The 17,500-nt window shown below is 47.7% G+C and overlaps 1 protein-coding gene across 2 annotated transcripts in view; it reads right to left on the bottom strand.

Moving 5' to 3' along the window:
* Nucleotides 1-17,500, bottom strand: part of SRL (sarcalumenin) — a 41,281-nt gene that overhangs the window by 337 nt on the left and 23,444 nt on the right. The window contains exons 2-8 of one of the 2 annotated variants that reach the window (XM_075566349.1): nt 14,263-16,074; nt 12,805-12,903; nt 11,185-11,280; nt 8,858-8,893; nt 6,137-6,253; nt 5,151-5,384; nt 1-4,683 (exon numbers count right to left, since the gene is read on the bottom strand). The exon at nt 1-4,683 is cut by the window's left edge and continues 337 nt beyond it. In XM_075566349.1, coding sequence (XP_075422464.1) covers nt 3,872-4,683; nt 5,151-5,384; nt 6,137-6,253; nt 8,858-8,893; nt 11,185-11,280; nt 12,805-12,903; nt 14,263-16,074 — 3,206 coding nt within the window. In that variant the 3' untranslated portion in view covers nt 1-3,871. The remainder of the gene's footprint in view (nt 4,684-5,150; nt 5,385-6,136; nt 6,254-8,857; nt 8,894-11,184; nt 11,281-12,804; nt 12,904-14,262; nt 16,075-17,500) is intronic. The other variant, XM_075566350.1, reaches the window with a different exon arrangement.

The following is a 17,500-nucleotide window of genomic DNA, read 5'->3' as shown; positions in this document are numbered from 1 at the left end:
CTCTCCCAGAATCCTCTGCGTCTCTCCTTGCCACGCCCAAGTGAGGGCGGTGACATCATCAAGCCTGGACATGAAAGCTTCCTCCCGCTGATTCTCTCTGCCATCTTGTTCTAGCCCGGGCAGCGGGGATAATTAGAAAGGTCCCATGACGCTGAGGAGAGGGGGTGCAGGGAGGAACATTTAAAAGGCGGAGGGAAATAATTGCCATTGTAGCCTGGGAGAGATGGGCCCAGAGAAGCGTCCTTCTCCGCTAACGTCAGACTACAATTTCAAGGCGGAAATATACACCCACTCTCTAAAAAACGCTACATTACATTTATCTCACGGTTTTACTTCTTGTTTTTAATTATTTGTGGGGGGGGCAAAAAAAAAAAAATGTGTATATATATATATATATATATAATGTATAAACTCCAGGGTAGCATATAGACCAGTGTGGGGCAACGCCAGTCCTCAAGGGCCACTAACAGGTCAGGTTTTAAGGATATCCCGGCTTCAGCACAGGTGGCTCAATCAGTGGCTCAGCTGAGTCACCTGTGCTAAAGCTGGGATATCCTGAAAACCTGACCTGTTGGTGGCCCTTGAGGGCTGGAGTTTTCCACCCCTGACCTATGTTAATTCAGTTAAAGCCTCACCCATGCTAGTTAGTTTATCCAGTATTCATAACAGCAGAAACCTTCCAGGCATAGTCTAACTCCAGCTTCAGTTCCACTTGCAAGGCCTTTTCTTGTACTTCTATATATCTATAGCGTTTGTGTGGTAGCTTCTCTGCGACGTCGCGGATTTAACCCTTTGACTAATTTTTGCGCTGGAATGTTCGAAACCTCCAGGCTTTCCATTTCCGGGCACACGCTGGATAGTAGGAGTTTTAAACCAATGCGGCCCCCTGTATACATCTGGACGGGGATACAGGGAAAAGATCTAGGACCCTTCCATGCCGGAGGAACCAACAGAGAACATGTCTGATCCCTGGCTGCCTCCCTGTATATAGCCCGGGTTCTGTCTACCCATTGCTTTGTCTGTCTTTCTTTGTATACCTCTGTGTGTCTCTTTTCTTCTTTATTTGCCTATTTATCTACTACTCTGTCTCCCCGTCTGTCCATCAATCTGTATCTGTTTTCTTCTCACTGGATTTGTCTGTCTATCAATCTTCCATTTATCTCCGTCTGTCTGTCTGTCCATCTCTCCCCTTCTCACTCTGGCAATCAAAGAATATCTCAATCTATCTGTCTGTCTATCTCTATTCCAGTATATCTACTGTATCTTATCTATCATCTCTATATCTGTCTGTCTATCGATCTGCCTATATGTCTGTCTGTCCATCACTTTGTGCAGTCAGGGTCTCTACAAAGCTGCTGCATTTGTTGGCATGATATTACACTGACGGCCTGTGCTGCACCGGTAACTGTACCCCGTGTCGCTTCCCGGCGCACTGCGGATATCGGAAATCATTAAAGCCGCAGTGCCACTGACCGGCGCAATGCAAAGTACAAGGGAATAAGGTGTAGAGCGGGGACGGCCAACTCCAGTCCTCAAGGACCACCAAATGGTCAGGTTTTCAGGATATCCCTGCTTCAGCACAGATGGCTCAATCAGTGGCTTCATGCTTTAGCACAGGTGGCTCAGTCAAAACTGAGCCACCTGTGGTGAAGCCGGGATATCCTGAAAACCTGACCTGTTGGTGGCCCTTAAGGACTGGAGTTAGCCGTCCCTGCTGTAGTGGTTCCTACGAGCCAGCGAGGAGGGAAGAGACAAGTGACAGCGGTGTCTATCTTTAACAAGCTCAAACATTTTTATTGTGTGGAGAAGAAACAAAGCGGAGAGCGTCACAATGACAAAGGTGAAAGGAAAGAGCGTTTATAATAACAAATAAAGGATGTATTCATTGGACCAAGGAAGTGGCACTGCTGCTTTAATCTGTCCCAGGGGCGGGCAACTCCAGTCCTCAAGGGCCACCAACAGGTCAGGTTTTAAGGATATCCCTGCTTCAGCACAGGTGGCTCAATCAGAAGCTCAGTTGTTGACTGAGCCATGTGTGCTGAAGCAGGGATATCCCTAATACCCGGCCTGTTGGTGGTCCCTGAGGACTGCAGGTGGCCCCTCCTGGCCTACTCCACACTAAATCAACCTACTTTAAGCACACTGATGTTCCACGATTGGCTACACCACGCGCCCTCCCCAGCTCCATCTCGGATCCATTAACCTGCCCCGTCCCTCCCGACTCTCCAGCCGCGTACCAATCATCTCAAATATCCTCTCGTGGAGCCCTGCTGTCCGCCCGGCACTCAGAGGGTTAAGCAAAGGTGGCATGCACCCACATATACCCCGTCAATGCCGCGTATGTCCAACCTCGTAAGGACTGCGGAACCCCTGGAAATGTGCCGTGACGCACGGGAGAGCGCGTACAAATGCATTGAGACCGGCGGGGCGGTTCTAGTGCAGGGGGTGCTCAACTTCAGTCCTCAAGACACCCCCCCCCCCTCCCGACCCTCCTAACAGGTCAGGTTTTCAGGATATCCCAGCTTCAGGACAGGTGGCTCAGTCAGAGGCTCAGTCAAAGACCTAGCCTCTGATTGAGCCACCTGTGCTGAAGCAGGGATATCCTGGAAACCTGACCTGTTGGGGGATCTTGAGGACTGGAGTTGATCCCCCCTATTGCAGGGGGGGAAAAAGAGTCAGGGAACCCTATGCGTAGTAAAATGTAGATCTAAACTAAAAGAAATAACCCAGCTTTACAGATAGACATGCCGTGAAAGGGGCCCCTCTCACTCTCTCCAAGTCAGTATGCAGCCCCCGCAACAACCATTTCCAAATCACTATGTGGTCTAAGGGGGTCTCTTGTTGATCCCTTACAAAAAAGCTGCCAGAACTCGGCCCCCTTCCATAAAACAGCCTTTGTTACTCTGTCGACCTGAAGTGTAATGACGTAAAGACACTGGTGTCACGTTAGGGACGCAAACGGAAGAAAGGGGCGATTATGAAATCTCCTAAAGAAAGGTCAAGATATTCCAAGGTCATTCATCATCAGGACTGTTGAAAGGTCTTCCTCTAATATATATATATATATATATATATATATATATATATATATATATATATACACACACACACATACCATTTCAGCATTAGATTTGATAACCTTTTCTAAACTATTATATATGTAGATATCAAAAAATGGCAACACTATTATGATGTCTTGAAGACTGCAAATATCTGCCATTACCAGATTTTTTTTAATCGGGACCCCCCCACAAATATTTCCGCGGATCCCCAGGGTTCCACAGAACACCGGTTGAAAACCACGGGGGTTAATATATAGACGTTTTGTAGTATAAAATGATTGATGCCGCGTTGGTTTCTCGCCGCCTTGCGTTTGTGATGTCATTTGCGATGCCGGAAGTGTCAGAGGCTGCAGTGAATTGAGATTCCGTACTCGCCCGTCTGGCTACTCGGGAACAGTGTAGAATTGTCCTGCTCCCCCATCCCTTCATCAGAGAAAGAGTGATGCTGTTAGAGAAGAATCAAAAACCAGTGGGGTTAGTGTGGAATCTCACGATGCTGCAGCCTCTCTGCAAGTCCCACCATCACCCATGATATCAGAAGTGCTTCCTAAGGAAACCACTAGCTTTGTACTTAATTCCTTACCCGCCAGAGAGGCCAGCCGTACACTGGTCCCGCCGGAGATCAATATTTAATTTTGTACTTTTATGTATAAACACATTCATCTCTGTTACACATCTCAAGAACACATTGTAAAAAGGGTGCAGCCTGCAAGGTTTGCTGGAGCGGATAAGCTCCATCCCCAACAGAAGGCGCGACCTTTCACAGGGATTTTATCGGGAGACTGGAGAGGGGTTAAGAGGGAGATAGGTTATTGTTTCTTGTAGCGATTCTTTGGGGTCTCGCCACACCCGGTGACCTCACAGTTGAGGCCCCCAGGCTTTCTGCCCAGGCCGATGCTGCCGAGGAGGTCTGGGAGCTCATGGGTAATGGCCCGCTCGATCTTCTCCAGGAGGCAGCCTCCCATGTAGGAGCACTGCTGGGACAGGAGTTTGAAGCCTGAGATGGGGTTTACTCCAAAGAAATCCCTGTAAGCCTCTCGGTTGGGGAGATCAAACTTGCTGACGTTAGTCTTGGCCAGGATAGACTTGAAGATGAAGAACTTGTCTGGGTCGTCCACTATGTCCTTAAACACCAGTTCCCCATCGCTGAAGAAAGTCATTTTCTCCTTGTAGGTCTGGAGGTACCGATCAACCAGCAGGCCATGGATTCGAACCCTGATAGCGTGCTGGCGGATGAATGCGATCTTGTTTTCAAGACGGTTTTCGATGACCTGGTTCAGATCCTCCAGGAGGGAGATCTCCTCCTTGAGGAAGAGGTCCCTGTGCGTTTCGGGGTGGTATTCTTGTGGCCAGAAAGAGCTGACATAGACCCTTGGTGGCTCGGTCACGTTGATCAGTGGAGCCAAGCTCCAGAAGAGAGCTCCATAAACCCTCATCAGCTCCTGGGTGGCCAAGCTGTCTGCCTTATTCAGAATGATGCGGATTTGGGACTCGCGACCCTTCAGCTGCCGGAAGAGCATTTCCAGCTCCAGGCCCACGTCCAGTTTGGTCGGGTCAAAAACAACAAAGATCAGATCGGCACGGTCGATGAACCACTGGCAGACGTCGTTAAAAGGGTAACCTGCAGATCGAGGAGTACAGGAGGAATCAGCCACAACACAATGGGTGCAATCAGTCAGCGGTTCTGAACCTCATACAGTGACAATTCCATCTTCCCCCTTCAGCTAAAACTCTTATGACAGAGTGAGTTGTAATTCAACGAGTGTTGCATTTATATTTATACAGCGCAAACCATGTACGTAGTACTTTGCAGAGATGTATAAGACGTTATAGACCTTAAAAATAAATCCCTATTTATTTAGAAAGGGGAAGTTGAACTGTAGATTTGTAGTAAAAAAAAGAAGTTACGGTACTCTTGATGTGTAACTAAAAAAGTAACAGTACTCCTGATGTGTAATTAAAAAAAGTCCCGGTACTCCTCTGTACAACTTAGTACCATCAAACTTTGATCACTGTTGGTTAAGCTCCCCTGCTGTTCTTGTCACTGAGGTTTTGCTCATTGACATATCCACGTTTAGACCCTCATACCTCTCTCCTGCTGCTTGCGGTTCTCAATGATACCAGGGGTGTCCACAAACGAGACTCTCTCCAGCAGCTTGTGGGGGATCTCGATCCCGATCAGCTTCTCCAAGAAATTCTGGCCGAACTTCTCCAGCGGGGAAAAGGAGCGTCCGCTGTCGGCAGCCATCACAATGCCCTCAATGGTCTTCATCTTCGGCCCGTGCATTAGAACCGTGAATTCGGAAGTGGTGGGCTCAGCACCTGTCGGACGGTTGACAAAAGGGACATGTTATAAGACTCCCATGGGTTATGGTGAAGTCATATGTCCTAAAATACCTTTAGACCACACTGTGCTCTAAATTAATTGTGTTTAGCCCCAACATATATGTCTACAGGAGAGTTGTCCAATCTACACCCTCCTTACCTGCTTCCCCGGACTAGTGTATACTATGTAACCAACTATGTAATATATACTTGTTCAAATTCCCTTCATAGGAGCTTTTAAATATTGGCCTGTATCATCCTAGAGGTCGTACGTTAGGCGGCTCTAAGGTCAACGTATCCATCGGTAATCCTATTAAATGTCAAAGATGAGGGAGATAGGACAAGGTATTACTCAACTACACTAAAACCTACCTCTCAACTCAACCTTTCCAGACTCGTGTATGTATCCCATTTATTCCAATAATATTTCCCTCATATAGTCAGGAAACTGGGTATTATCTGGCCCTATAGACTTCAATGGGATCCCCATCTTAAAAATGAGCACCACCCATTTACACACACTGCTTATTCCCATTGACATTACTGGGATCACCTTCAAAGTCTGGACCACCCTTAGACACATCAGTGAACTCCACAGATTTCAACACGATCACCCTCTTTAAAGGTCAGGATGACATGGTTACACCCATCCGCGGTTCCCATGGGCTTCAGTGGGATCTCAGCAGGTTGAGGGCAATGCAGTAACATCTAGCCACAGGCTACAACTGGACCCCCGTACGCAACATTACCTGTGTACAGCTGGTAGGGGGTCTCATCCAGCCCCAAGAGGTAGTTGACCATGCTGGATTTGCCCACGCTCCATGGTCCCAAAAATAGCACCATTGGTTTGGAAGTGATCTCGCCATCTGTGGACGGAAAGAAGAGAGGAGGACGCGCGGGACGGGGAAAAAACGGGAAGAATTACATAAAATCGACGATGAGTCCGTTTCACTAAACTTAACATTATCCCTTTATTCCAGCACCGAGGGACTATTTTTCGGGTTATACGTCCCAGTATCTAGGCACAGTACCGCTTCTTTTTATTTGTATTTTTAATTAACGCACGTTGACCAATGTCTAAAATGAGTGTCTCCAGTGTAAAGAACAAGGGATTTACTCCATGATTTTCCATAGTGTGGCCCCCACCCAACCAAGGAACTTGGGCAGCGTCACGTGTCCTGGAATTGGTACAAAATGAGTGCGTTTGAACATTTGTCATGGTGAACCCACAGAAAGGGGGGTGTAAAGATGGCAGAAGGGATGGAAGTACAGCTGCTTTTCTTTTTAAACATGACCACCGACTCCATTGTAAAATTCTGCAATGGCGGTAGGAAACATTTTGTGAAATTAGCTTTGATGGGGTCTTAAAATTGGCCGTCAATATACATGTTGAGTAAACAGCCATGTAATGTAATTTTGGGAATTTATTGCGGATTACCTTTGCTCTGGCAGCAAAACTGTTAAGATACCTCAGTTCCGTAACAAACTTATTTTTACGTTATAAATGAAACCATGTCCTAGCTGTGTGACTGCAATGTTACATGCAACACAGCGAGACTTAGCATGGTGCTATATCTGTTCTAGGTGTGGGCTGGCTAGAACACTGATCAGTTCTAGGCCTGTGCCGGCTAAAATATTCAATCAGTTCGATGTGTTAGCTGGCACACCTAGATCAGTTCTAGTTGTGTGCCGGATAACACATTGATCAGTTCTAGGCATGTGCCAGCTAACACATTGATCAGTTCTAGGCGTGTGCCAGCTAACACATTCGATCAGTTCTAGGCGTGTGTCTGCTAACACATTGATCAGTTCTAGGCATGTGTCTGCTAACACATTGATCAGTTCTAGGTGTGTGCCTGCTAACACATTGATCAGTTCTAGGCGTGTGCCGGCTAACACATTGATCAGTTCTAGGCGTGTGCCGGCTAACACATTGATCAGTTCTAGGTGTGTGCCAGCTAACACATTGATCAGTTCTCCGGCTAACACATTGATCAGTTCTAGGCGTGTGCCGGCTAACACATTGATCAGTTCTAGGCATGTGTCTGCTAACACATTGATCAGTTCTAGGCGTGTGTTTGCTAACACATTGATCAGTTCTAGGCGTGTGTCTGCTAACACATTGATCAGTTCTACGCGTGTGTCTGCTAACACATTGATCAGTTCTAGGCGTGTGTCTGCTAACACATTGATCAGTTCTAGGCGTGTGTCGGCTAACACATTGATCAGTTCTAGGCGTGTGCCAGCTAACACATTGATCAGTTCTAGGCATGTGTCTGCTAACACATTGATCAGTTCTAGGCGTGTGTCTGCTAACACATTGATCAGTTCTAGGCGTGTGCCGGCTAACACATTGATCAGTTCTAGGTGTGTGCCGGCTAACACATTGATCAGTTCTAGGCGTGTGCCGGCTAACACATTGATCAGTTCTAGGCGTGTGCCAGCTAACACATTGATCAGTTCTAGGCGTGTGCCAGCTAACACATTGATCAGTTCTAGGCGTGTGCCAGCTAACACATTGATCAGTTCTAGGCGTGTGTCTGCTAACACATTGATCAGTTCTAGGCGTGTGCCGGCTAACACATTGATCAGTTCTAGGCATGTGCCAGCTAACACATTGATCAGTTCTAGGCGTGTGCCAGCTAACACATTGATCAGTTCTAGGCGTGTGTCTGCTAACACATTGATCAGTTCTAGGCGTGTGTCTGCTAACACATTGATCAGTTCTAGGTGTGTGCCGGCTAACACATTGATCAGTTCTAGGCGTGTGCCGGCTAACACATTGATCAGTTCTAGGCGTGTGCCAGCTAACACATTGATCAGTTCTAGGCGTGTGCCAGCTAACACATTGATCAGTTCTAGGCGTGTGCCGGATAACACATTGATCAGTTCTACACATTTCAGCCTGCACCTTGGGGAGTCAGTAGGAGGAGTTGGGGAGAGTTATATGGGGCACAGATTATAATGAGATATATCACATTCTGTGTCTCTGTGTGTTCTTTTCCCCATTTCATTTGCCCCCAAAAACATGCAGGCCAGGTTTCCAGGATATCCCTGCTTCAGCACAGGTAGCTCAATCAGAGGCTCAGTCTTTGAGTGAGCCTCTGATTGAGCCACCAGTGCAGAAGAAGGGACTGATTGAGCCGCCTGTGCTGAAGCTGAGACTGATTAAGCCACCTGTGCTGAAGCGGGGATATCCTGAAAACCTGACCTGTCCGTGGCCCTTGAGGACTGGAGTAGCCCACCCCTGGTCTAGGCGCACTTCCTTCTCCGTAAACACCCCCAGACCCCCCACCCCCCGAGGGACTTAACAGTGCAGCCGGATGGGCAAAGGTGTAAGCAAACACAGAGAGAGGCCAGGCACAAAGCAGTGTACAGAGAGGCCAGGCACAAAGCAGTGCACAGAGAGGCCAGGCACACAAGCTGAATAGGCCAGGCAGGACACGTGCGTGTCAGGCAACCATACCCACCTGCGGCCGAATCAGCAAGGGTACGTCCCAGATAAGCTGTTAGCAGAAGGGAGGGAAGCGACACATCAGCAATGGAATCACAAGGAGGCGTATGCCCTGCCACCGGGGGGAGCCGGAACCGGCGAGTTAAAGGGGCAATATCACCTTCTTGTTTAATGAGCTTGATCTTTTTACATTTCATTTGACCCCCCCTCCCCCCCTACTATGTGGTCAAAGTGCCTTAATGAGCAACAACACAAAAAAGCAGTGGTACTGTGACAGAGGGAAAAACCATTCTACGTCTGTTAACCCCTGCGCAGCCAAGAGAGGCCAGCGACGCAACGCTGTGCCCCCCTGAGACTCGGGGGCATGCGGGGGTTGTTGATGAAACGTTAAAGAGGCAATTCAGGCGGGCGAGTTTGTTGCACTTTATTAACACAGGGTTTAAGCAGGGGGTCTGAACCCCCGTTAATTTCAGCTCCGGGGACCCCCTGCTTCCGGGGCATACAGATCCCTGTAGGGGGCGCCGGCAGCCGCATAAAGGGTTCGCATAATGGCGGCGTTACGAAGCGCCCGCGTCCTGCGGGCCAATAGGAAGCCGTGACGTCATCGGGTTCGGATTCCTATTGGCCCGCGTGAGGCGGGGGGCTTTAAACTTGGCCGGCACCCCACTTTGGGAGGTCAGTATTTCGGAAGCAGGGTGTCCCCCGGAGCTGAAATCAACGGGGTTCAACTCCCTGCGTCGTTAAAACAAGAATACGTTAAAAAAGCGCAGGAATGACTCCTTTTTTTTTTTTTTTTTACTTATTAAAGAATTGTTTAATATATATTAAATTACAATGCTTAACATACTTAATATTCCCAACCATTTTTAGTACAGAGGCTATTAGCCACGTACTTTGTTCCGTGGAACTGCTGGCCAGGTACCCAAGGACAGGGGGTGGGTTTGGGGGGACCATCCCGACTCACCTGGAGCCCTCACAGGGATGGTGATTATGCTCTATTTGGAGTATTTGCCCCATGCCACTCTTCTGTATTTTATATCTGCCCAGGGTCTTGGAATCCCTATTGTAGTGTCCCCATATAACAAACCCCAAATGTATTATCCTCCCGGTGTCTCTGGGATCCCTAGGAACTGGTATAGGGCTGAGCCTGAAGGGTTCTGGCGGCAGGGGACACACACAGATCGGATACCTCTGTCCATGAGGCACCCCGTTATGTGGCACCCTCTGTCCGTGAGTCACCCCATTACGTGACAGCCTCTGAGGCACCTCGTTATGTGATAGCCTCTGGTCGTGAGGCACCCCGTTACGTGGCAGCACCTCTTTAATAGTGCCGAGCGGGACATTTTGGCACGGAAACTCCCTTGGACTCCCATCGAAGGAAAAATCCTATAGGATTTTAATAGGGTATTTTTCCTTGATACATCTGGGGCCGGTTTTTTTTACCCCAGAATCGCACCACTTTTGCCCCAATACTATTGACTCCTTTGAGGCTATGAGGTCTCTTCGGGGTATATTCTGTACGCCCCGTGATCGCCGACCTGGGGGGGGACGGGGGGGTCTTACACGGAATGCCGCTGACTTCTACGGCGGATCGGCCTTCACCATCTCGGAGCTGATAGAATATAGCCCCCCGGAGGATAACGCGCGTGTTATATTCACAGCGGGGCTATTCTGCGTCATGTGACACTCACAAGGGATCATTCACCGACGCGCGTTGTAGATAATTAAACAGCAATTCTGTTCCCATTGAAATTGCCTCGGTCACGTTTCCTGGAGGTTTGTGGGGGTCTTAGCGCTGATATTATGATGGGCACAAAATGTTAAAGGAAATCTTAGTACATAGTGCGGGAGGGGGGCTCAACTCTCGTCCTCAAACTCCCTCCCACCAGGTCAGGTTTTCAAGATATCCTTGCTTCAGCACAGGTGGCTCACTCAGTCCCAGCTCCAGCACAGTTGGCTCAATCAGTACCTGCTCAAGCACAGTTGGATCACTCAGTCCCAGCTCCAGCACAGGTGGCTCAATCAGTCCCTGCTTCAGCACAGGTGGCTCAATCAGTCCCTGCTTCAGCACAGGTGGCCCAATCAGTCCCAGCTTCAGCACAGGTTGCTCAATCAGTCTCAGCTTCAGCACAGGTGGCTCAATCACTCCCTCCTTCCGCATGGGTGGCTCAGTCTTCGGCTGAGCCTCTGATTGAGTTACCTGTGCTGAAGCTGGGATATCCAGAAAACCTGACCTGTTGGGGGGGCTTGAGGCCTGGAGTTGCACCCCCCTGACATAAAGGTCCAGTAAGCACCCAGTAAAGGTGACCTCATCGCGCCCCATAGGACGCAGGGCGTGTTTACCTGTGATCTCGTGCTGCCTCAGCTCGTGGTATTTATAAGACAGCTCCATGGGTTTGATGGCAGAATGGTAAATCTTCCTTAGCCGCTGCAGTACCGCTGCAAGAGAGGGGCGAGAAGGTGAAGCAGAGAAAATCAGTGGCTCGTCCATTAATAGCACCGGGGACTAAAACCCCGCAAGCAGAAACTAGGCCACGTGACGAGCTTTAAGCCTTCCCCGCGTCACCAAGCGGGTTCATAAAAAGCATGCCGTCTTTGTTTTAAATTTGAACATTAAATAAGTTAGGGGGAGTAAAAAAAAGTGGCACAAACCCCTCCAGTGTAAAGCAATATTATATAGTGTATATAGATAAGGATCATGGGGTGTATATTGTATATAGATAAGGAAACTGGGGTGTATATTGTGTATAGCTAAGGATAATGGGGTGTATATTGTATATAGATAAGGATGATGGGTGTATATTGTGTATATATATATATATATATATATATATAAAAGGATAATGAGGTGTATATTGTATATAGATAAGGATACTGGGGTGTATATTGTGTATAGCTAAGGATAATGGGGTGTATATTGTATATAGCTAAGGATAATAGGGTGTATATTGTATATAGCTAAGGATAATGGGGTGTATATTGTATATATATATATATGGATAATGGGGTGTATATTGTGTATAGCTAAGGATAATGGGGTGTATATTGTATATAGATAAGGATGATGTGTGTATATATATATATATATAAAAGGATAATGGGGTGTATATTGTGTATAGCTAAGGATAATGGGGTGTATATCCATATATATATATATATATATATATATATATATATATATATATATGGATAATGGGGTGTATATTGTATATAGCTAAGGATAATGGGGTGTATATTGTATATAGCTAAGGATAATGGGGTGTATATTGTATATAGCTAAGGATAATGGGGTGTATATTGTATATAGCTAAGGATAATGGGGTGTATATTGTGTATAGCTAAGGATAATGGAGTGTATATTGTATATAGATAAGGATGATGGGTGTATATTGTGTGTATATATATATATATAAAAGGATAATGGGGTGTATAGTGTGTATAGCTAAGGATAATGGGGTGTATATCCATATATATATATATGGATAATGGGGTGTATATTGTATATATATATATATATATATATGGATAATGGGGTGTATATTGTATATAGATAAGGATAATGGGGTGTGTATTGTATATAGATAAGGATGATGGGGGTGTATAGTGTATATAGATAAGGATATCCCTGCTTCAGCACAGGTGTCTCAATCAGCCCAGCTTCAGCACAGGTGTCTCAATCAGCCCAGCTTCAGCACAGGTAGGTCAATCAGTCCCAGCTTCAGCACAGGTGTCTCAATCAGTCCCAGCTTCAGCACAGGTAGGTCAATCAGTCCCAGCTTCAGCACAGGTGGCTAAATCAGTGGCTCTGGTCAAAGACTGAGCCATCTGTGCTGAAGCTGGGACTGATTGAGACACTTGTGCTTAAGCAGGGATATCCTGAAAACCTGACCTGTTAGGTGGGGCTTCACGACTGGCGTTGGGCACCCCCTGGGTTAGTGAACAGCCTGCTTGGTATTTGATTACCTGAGTAATCATCTGTTGGCTTGTCCTCTGTTAGCTTCAGCGTGCTGTCTACATGTGTCCGGTCTCTCCTGGAGACTTCCTCTGCCTCGTCCAAATCATCTGTAAGGGAGAGAAACAAGGTGAGAAAGAGCCACAGCCTGCGTCAGTCACCCTTCCCCACTCTCATCTCTCCCCCCCCCCCCCGAGCAGCCCAGCCCTTGAGGTGACAGGCTCTGCACCCCCCTCCCCCCCCCCCCGAGCTTTGCAGTCCGAGAGGTTAAGAGCTCTGTATACCTGCACCCATCTTCCGAGCTGTCCAGTCCTAGAGGTTACGAGCTCTGTACCCCTGTACCCATCTTCCGAGCTGTCCAGGCCTAGAGGTTACGAGCTCTGTATCCCTGCACCTATCTCCTGAGCTGTCCAGTCCTAGAGGTTACGAGCTCTGTACCCCTGCACCCATCTCCCGAGCTGTCCAGTCCTAGAGGTTACGAGCTCTGTACCCCTGCACCCATCTCCCGAGCTGTCCAGTCCTAGAGGTTACGAGCTCTGTACCCCTGCACCCATCTCCGGAGCTGTCCAGTCCTAGAGGTTACGAGCTCTGTACCCCTGCACCCATCTCCCTCATGTTTGGTTCCAGATATGTCAGGCTCCGATATTCTGGATTTACACTAAAGCTGGCTTCATCAGTTAACCTGCGTTAACAATGAATCATTCTGTTAACACCCCAGCACTGCCAAAGGCTCCTGTAACACACCACCGGGCACAAGGGCTTTATGTTCCCCTATAAAAGTCCTAATGTCATATTTGAATATATACTTTTTTTTTAAAAACAATCAATGAGATTTTTGGGGTAAATAATGGAACATTGGGGCAAAATGGAAAAATAATATATTTTCAGCCCTGACAGATAGGAATTGGTTACACGGGACTTGTGTTACACGTCCGTCTTGTAGCTAATGGACGACACGAAGCTATTGGATCCTTTGTACCCCTTAGCCTCCTACATCTTTAAGCAGGAAAGGGATCTTTTGTAGGGTTACAATGGAGCATCGACCCATTGGATCAATGTACTAGGACAGGGGCGGGCAAACTCCAGTCCTCAAGGGCCACCAACAGGTCAGGTATTAGGGACATCCCTGGTTCAGCACAGGTGGCTCAATAAGTGGTTAAGACTGAGCCACTAATTGAGCCACCTGTGCTGAAGCCGGGATATCCTTAAAAGCTAACCTGTCGGTGGCCCGTAACGACTGGAGTTGGTCACTCCTGGACTAGGACATTAAAGAGCAGGCTGCATGCAACTGATGGTACATTTTCTCTATGATCATTCTATAATGTGCCCCCTCCTTAAACATTAAGTGAAGAATTAATCTCTTTGAGACTCTCAAGACAACATTGGTGCGGTCCAGCCATTTCATTCTGACCGACACATCATCCTTCACTCCCTTGTGAAGACCGATGCAGGATGACCTTGGTCTCTACCTTTCAGTCTTGCTTGTCTTGGTTTCGCAGATCTTTTTTTAGCTGGTACTACAGGTGTCTTCACTGGTTCTTCTTCTGTAGCCGATGCCTGCTCCCCTTCACTCCTCTCCTGCTCTGCAGAATCTTGGACCTCGTTCTCCGGCTCGGCTGATGGAGCGATTTCCGGCACAGATCTGTCTCTCACTACTTCTTCCAATGACTTCTCACCATGTGCATCATCTTGGACACTTGGTTCTGGTTCTTCTGCTCCTCCTTTTTTCTCTTCTAATGATTCCTCTCCAATATCATCTCTGTCATCTTCCCCTGAAATTCCCTCTCCTTCTATATCCCCCTCAACTTTCACCTCTATCTCCTCTTCTTCCTCCATTTCCTCTTCTCCTGCTGTCTCCTCTTTCGATGACTCCTGACTCCTGTCATCTAACTCGGCTCCCATTTCTGGGGCCTCTTCATCTGCACTCTCTGATTCCCCTGAATCTTCCAGGTCAGCATTATCTGGCTCAGTCTCAAGCTGCTCTGAAATGCCGATAGGTTGAAGAGGTTCCTGGATTTCATTAGCATTTGGATCCTCTGCAGGTATCTCCTCCTGGGGTACATCTCCAGCTTCCTGCACAACCTCTGATTCATCCTTGGTCAAGTCATGGTTATCTGTATCTGTTTTCGCAACATCTGTGTCACTGTTCAATGCAGCAGCTTCATTGGCATCCAGTGGAGGATCATAATCCTCATCTCCCTCATCTCTTGTGCTCTTGTCATCTTTCTTGGGATCCAGTTGCTCCCCGTCCTCATTTGTGATCTCTTCTTCTTGCACTGACATATCCAACTCTTCTGGTTTCCTTATGATACCTTCAAGACTGAGGCCAAGGGGTTCCTGGATTTCATTAGCATTTGGATCCTCTGCAGGTATCTCCTCCTGGGGTACATCTCCAGCTTCCTGCACAACCTCTGATTCATCCTTGGTCAAGTCATGGTTATCTGTATCTGTTTTCGAAACATCTGTGTCACTGTCCAATGTGGCAGCTTCATTGGCATCCAGTGGAGGATCATAATCCTCATCTCCCTCATCTCTGGTGCTCTTGTCATCTTTCTTGGGATCCAATTGCTCCCCGTCCTCATTTGCGGTCTCCTCTTCTTGCACTGACATATCCAACTCTTCTGGTTCCCTTATGATTCCTTCAGGACTGAGGCCTTGTTTCTCTTCCACAACACTCTCTCCTGGAACCCCCTCATCTGGTCCCTGCTCAGACTCACCCTTTTCTTCACCATCAGACTGAGGATCTTCTTTTTGGACATTCTTAGCCTCCTCTAACAGGGGCTGCTCAGCAACAGGCACCTCTTCTACACCTCCCACTCCCTTCTTAGCATCCTCACTGGTTGAACTTTCAGGTTCCCCATCCAATGTGGACACAACGTCCCCAAGAGGAAGCGTTTCCACCATGAGAACTTCTTGACCTTGCAAGCTGTCTCCCACCTCTTCTGGATTCCTGGAGTCCCAGTCTTCTTCATCACTGGCGCCTGTTACGGGCTCACACAGGGGTACTCCCCTAGTGGTGTTGTGTTTCTCCTGACTCTCATTCTTCAAGGCATCTGTTTGGACCCTTATCTCTTCCGCACCCTCAGAACCACAGTCCTGTGGCTTCAGCTCCTGCGCGTCTGCCTCGCGGACGTCCGTGTAGGGAGGCAACAGGCTCTTCTCTATTGGAATTTGCTCAGCGTAGAGTGACTTCTCATCCAAGCCGGGGTCCACGGCGGCCACCTGGCCCTCTGCAAAGCTTCCCGCATCTTCAGTGCCGTCTGGGGCAGAGACTTGCAGTTCTAAATAGAAGACGATGAGTCAGTGTCATCTCAGCACCAGGCTCTTGAGAGAAGAGAGAGCCAACACACACAGACACTGTTTGTAGGGTCAGTTTTTCCAACACCCATTGCCTGTTGGAGAACTACAGGGCGCGGTGTATTGGTTAAGGTGTAGTCCTGAATATACATTCTTTTGGGACCAATTTCATCCTGCTTAATAATAATAATAATACTGCATAGGGTTAGTATGCTATGTAGACCAACACAACAGGACTGTTTTGCCACAATTGCATCCAAGAGGTGGCTGCATGAATGACTCTAAAGTATAACTGCTTTGGGTTTAGAAGATCATATAAGTAAATATTATATATATATATCTATATATATATATTTAGTAGAAATATGACCCTATGCCCTAATCAGTTATTAAGGAACAGTTTAACCAATAGCCAGTTTACATGCATTTTATGTAGGGCACATTTAAAATGGCAGCCCTCACGCCCCCCTTTCCCTGCTCTTCGTGCGTTTGCACCACACATGGGGCCCTTGGAATACCTTAATCGATGTTTCCGAAACAGTCTAGCACCAGTGACGGCCATATTACAATAACCCTACTCAGTGGGATATTGTGACACGCACAGTAGAATTGTGCCGTTGCAGCAAACGCGCGCTTATTACACGCACATACTAAGGGCTTCCCAAATGTGCTCACCAGCTGTGACCGTGTCGGGTAACAGGGAGCGACCAGGAGAGGGGGGGAGAGGGGGCAGATGTCTTCACATAACTCCCTTCCGGAGCCATGCAATGGCTTAACCCCTGCATTGCTGGAACCCTGAGGCTGACCGGGGTGGGAGTAACGGACGCCGCCCCTCTAACGCCACCTTTCCTATTCGTGCAGTTAGAATAGAAACGTAGAATTTAATGGCAGATAAGAACCAGTCGGCCCCCCTTACTCTGCCCTCAGGCCCGATTAGATCTCGGGCTCTCTTTCATATTAAGGAGCACCTCGTGTCTATCCCAAGAATGTATCTATATCTTGTTTCTATTCCCTTACTGTGTTAGCCGCTACCACCTCTGTTGGGTGCTAGTCCATGTATCCACCACCATGTGAGTGAAGAAGTACTTCTCCCCTGAGCCGCCCACGCTCCAGCGTCAGAGAGCGACTTGTTCTAGCTCCTCTCCCAGGAATATGTTTTACACTTTGTTGCAACCCTTGATGTTTTAAATCATAATCCCCCCCCGGCCTTTCTATCAATTCTAACCCAACCTTTATTACACGGGGCTCCCCCTGCTAGAAAATATTAGTTCTGCGAACCCCTAATGAATAAATCTTATTACCGACTCATCGGACTATCGCTAGCAAACTGTGTGACCGATCCCAGGCAGGATAGTGTCCTGAGCTCGTGGGGGACACACATGCTTAATAAGACCCCAAACTGCCTCTTTT

Source organism: Ascaphus truei, chromosome 11 (genome assembly GCF_040206685.1).
Source record: "Ascaphus truei isolate aAscTru1 chromosome 11, aAscTru1.hap1, whole genome shotgun sequence".
Taxonomy (NCBI): Eukaryota; Metazoa; Chordata; class Amphibia; order Anura; family Ascaphidae; genus Ascaphus; species Ascaphus truei.
Note: the sequence above shows the minus strand (reverse complement) of the source record. Positions and strands in the feature narration are given on the sequence as shown.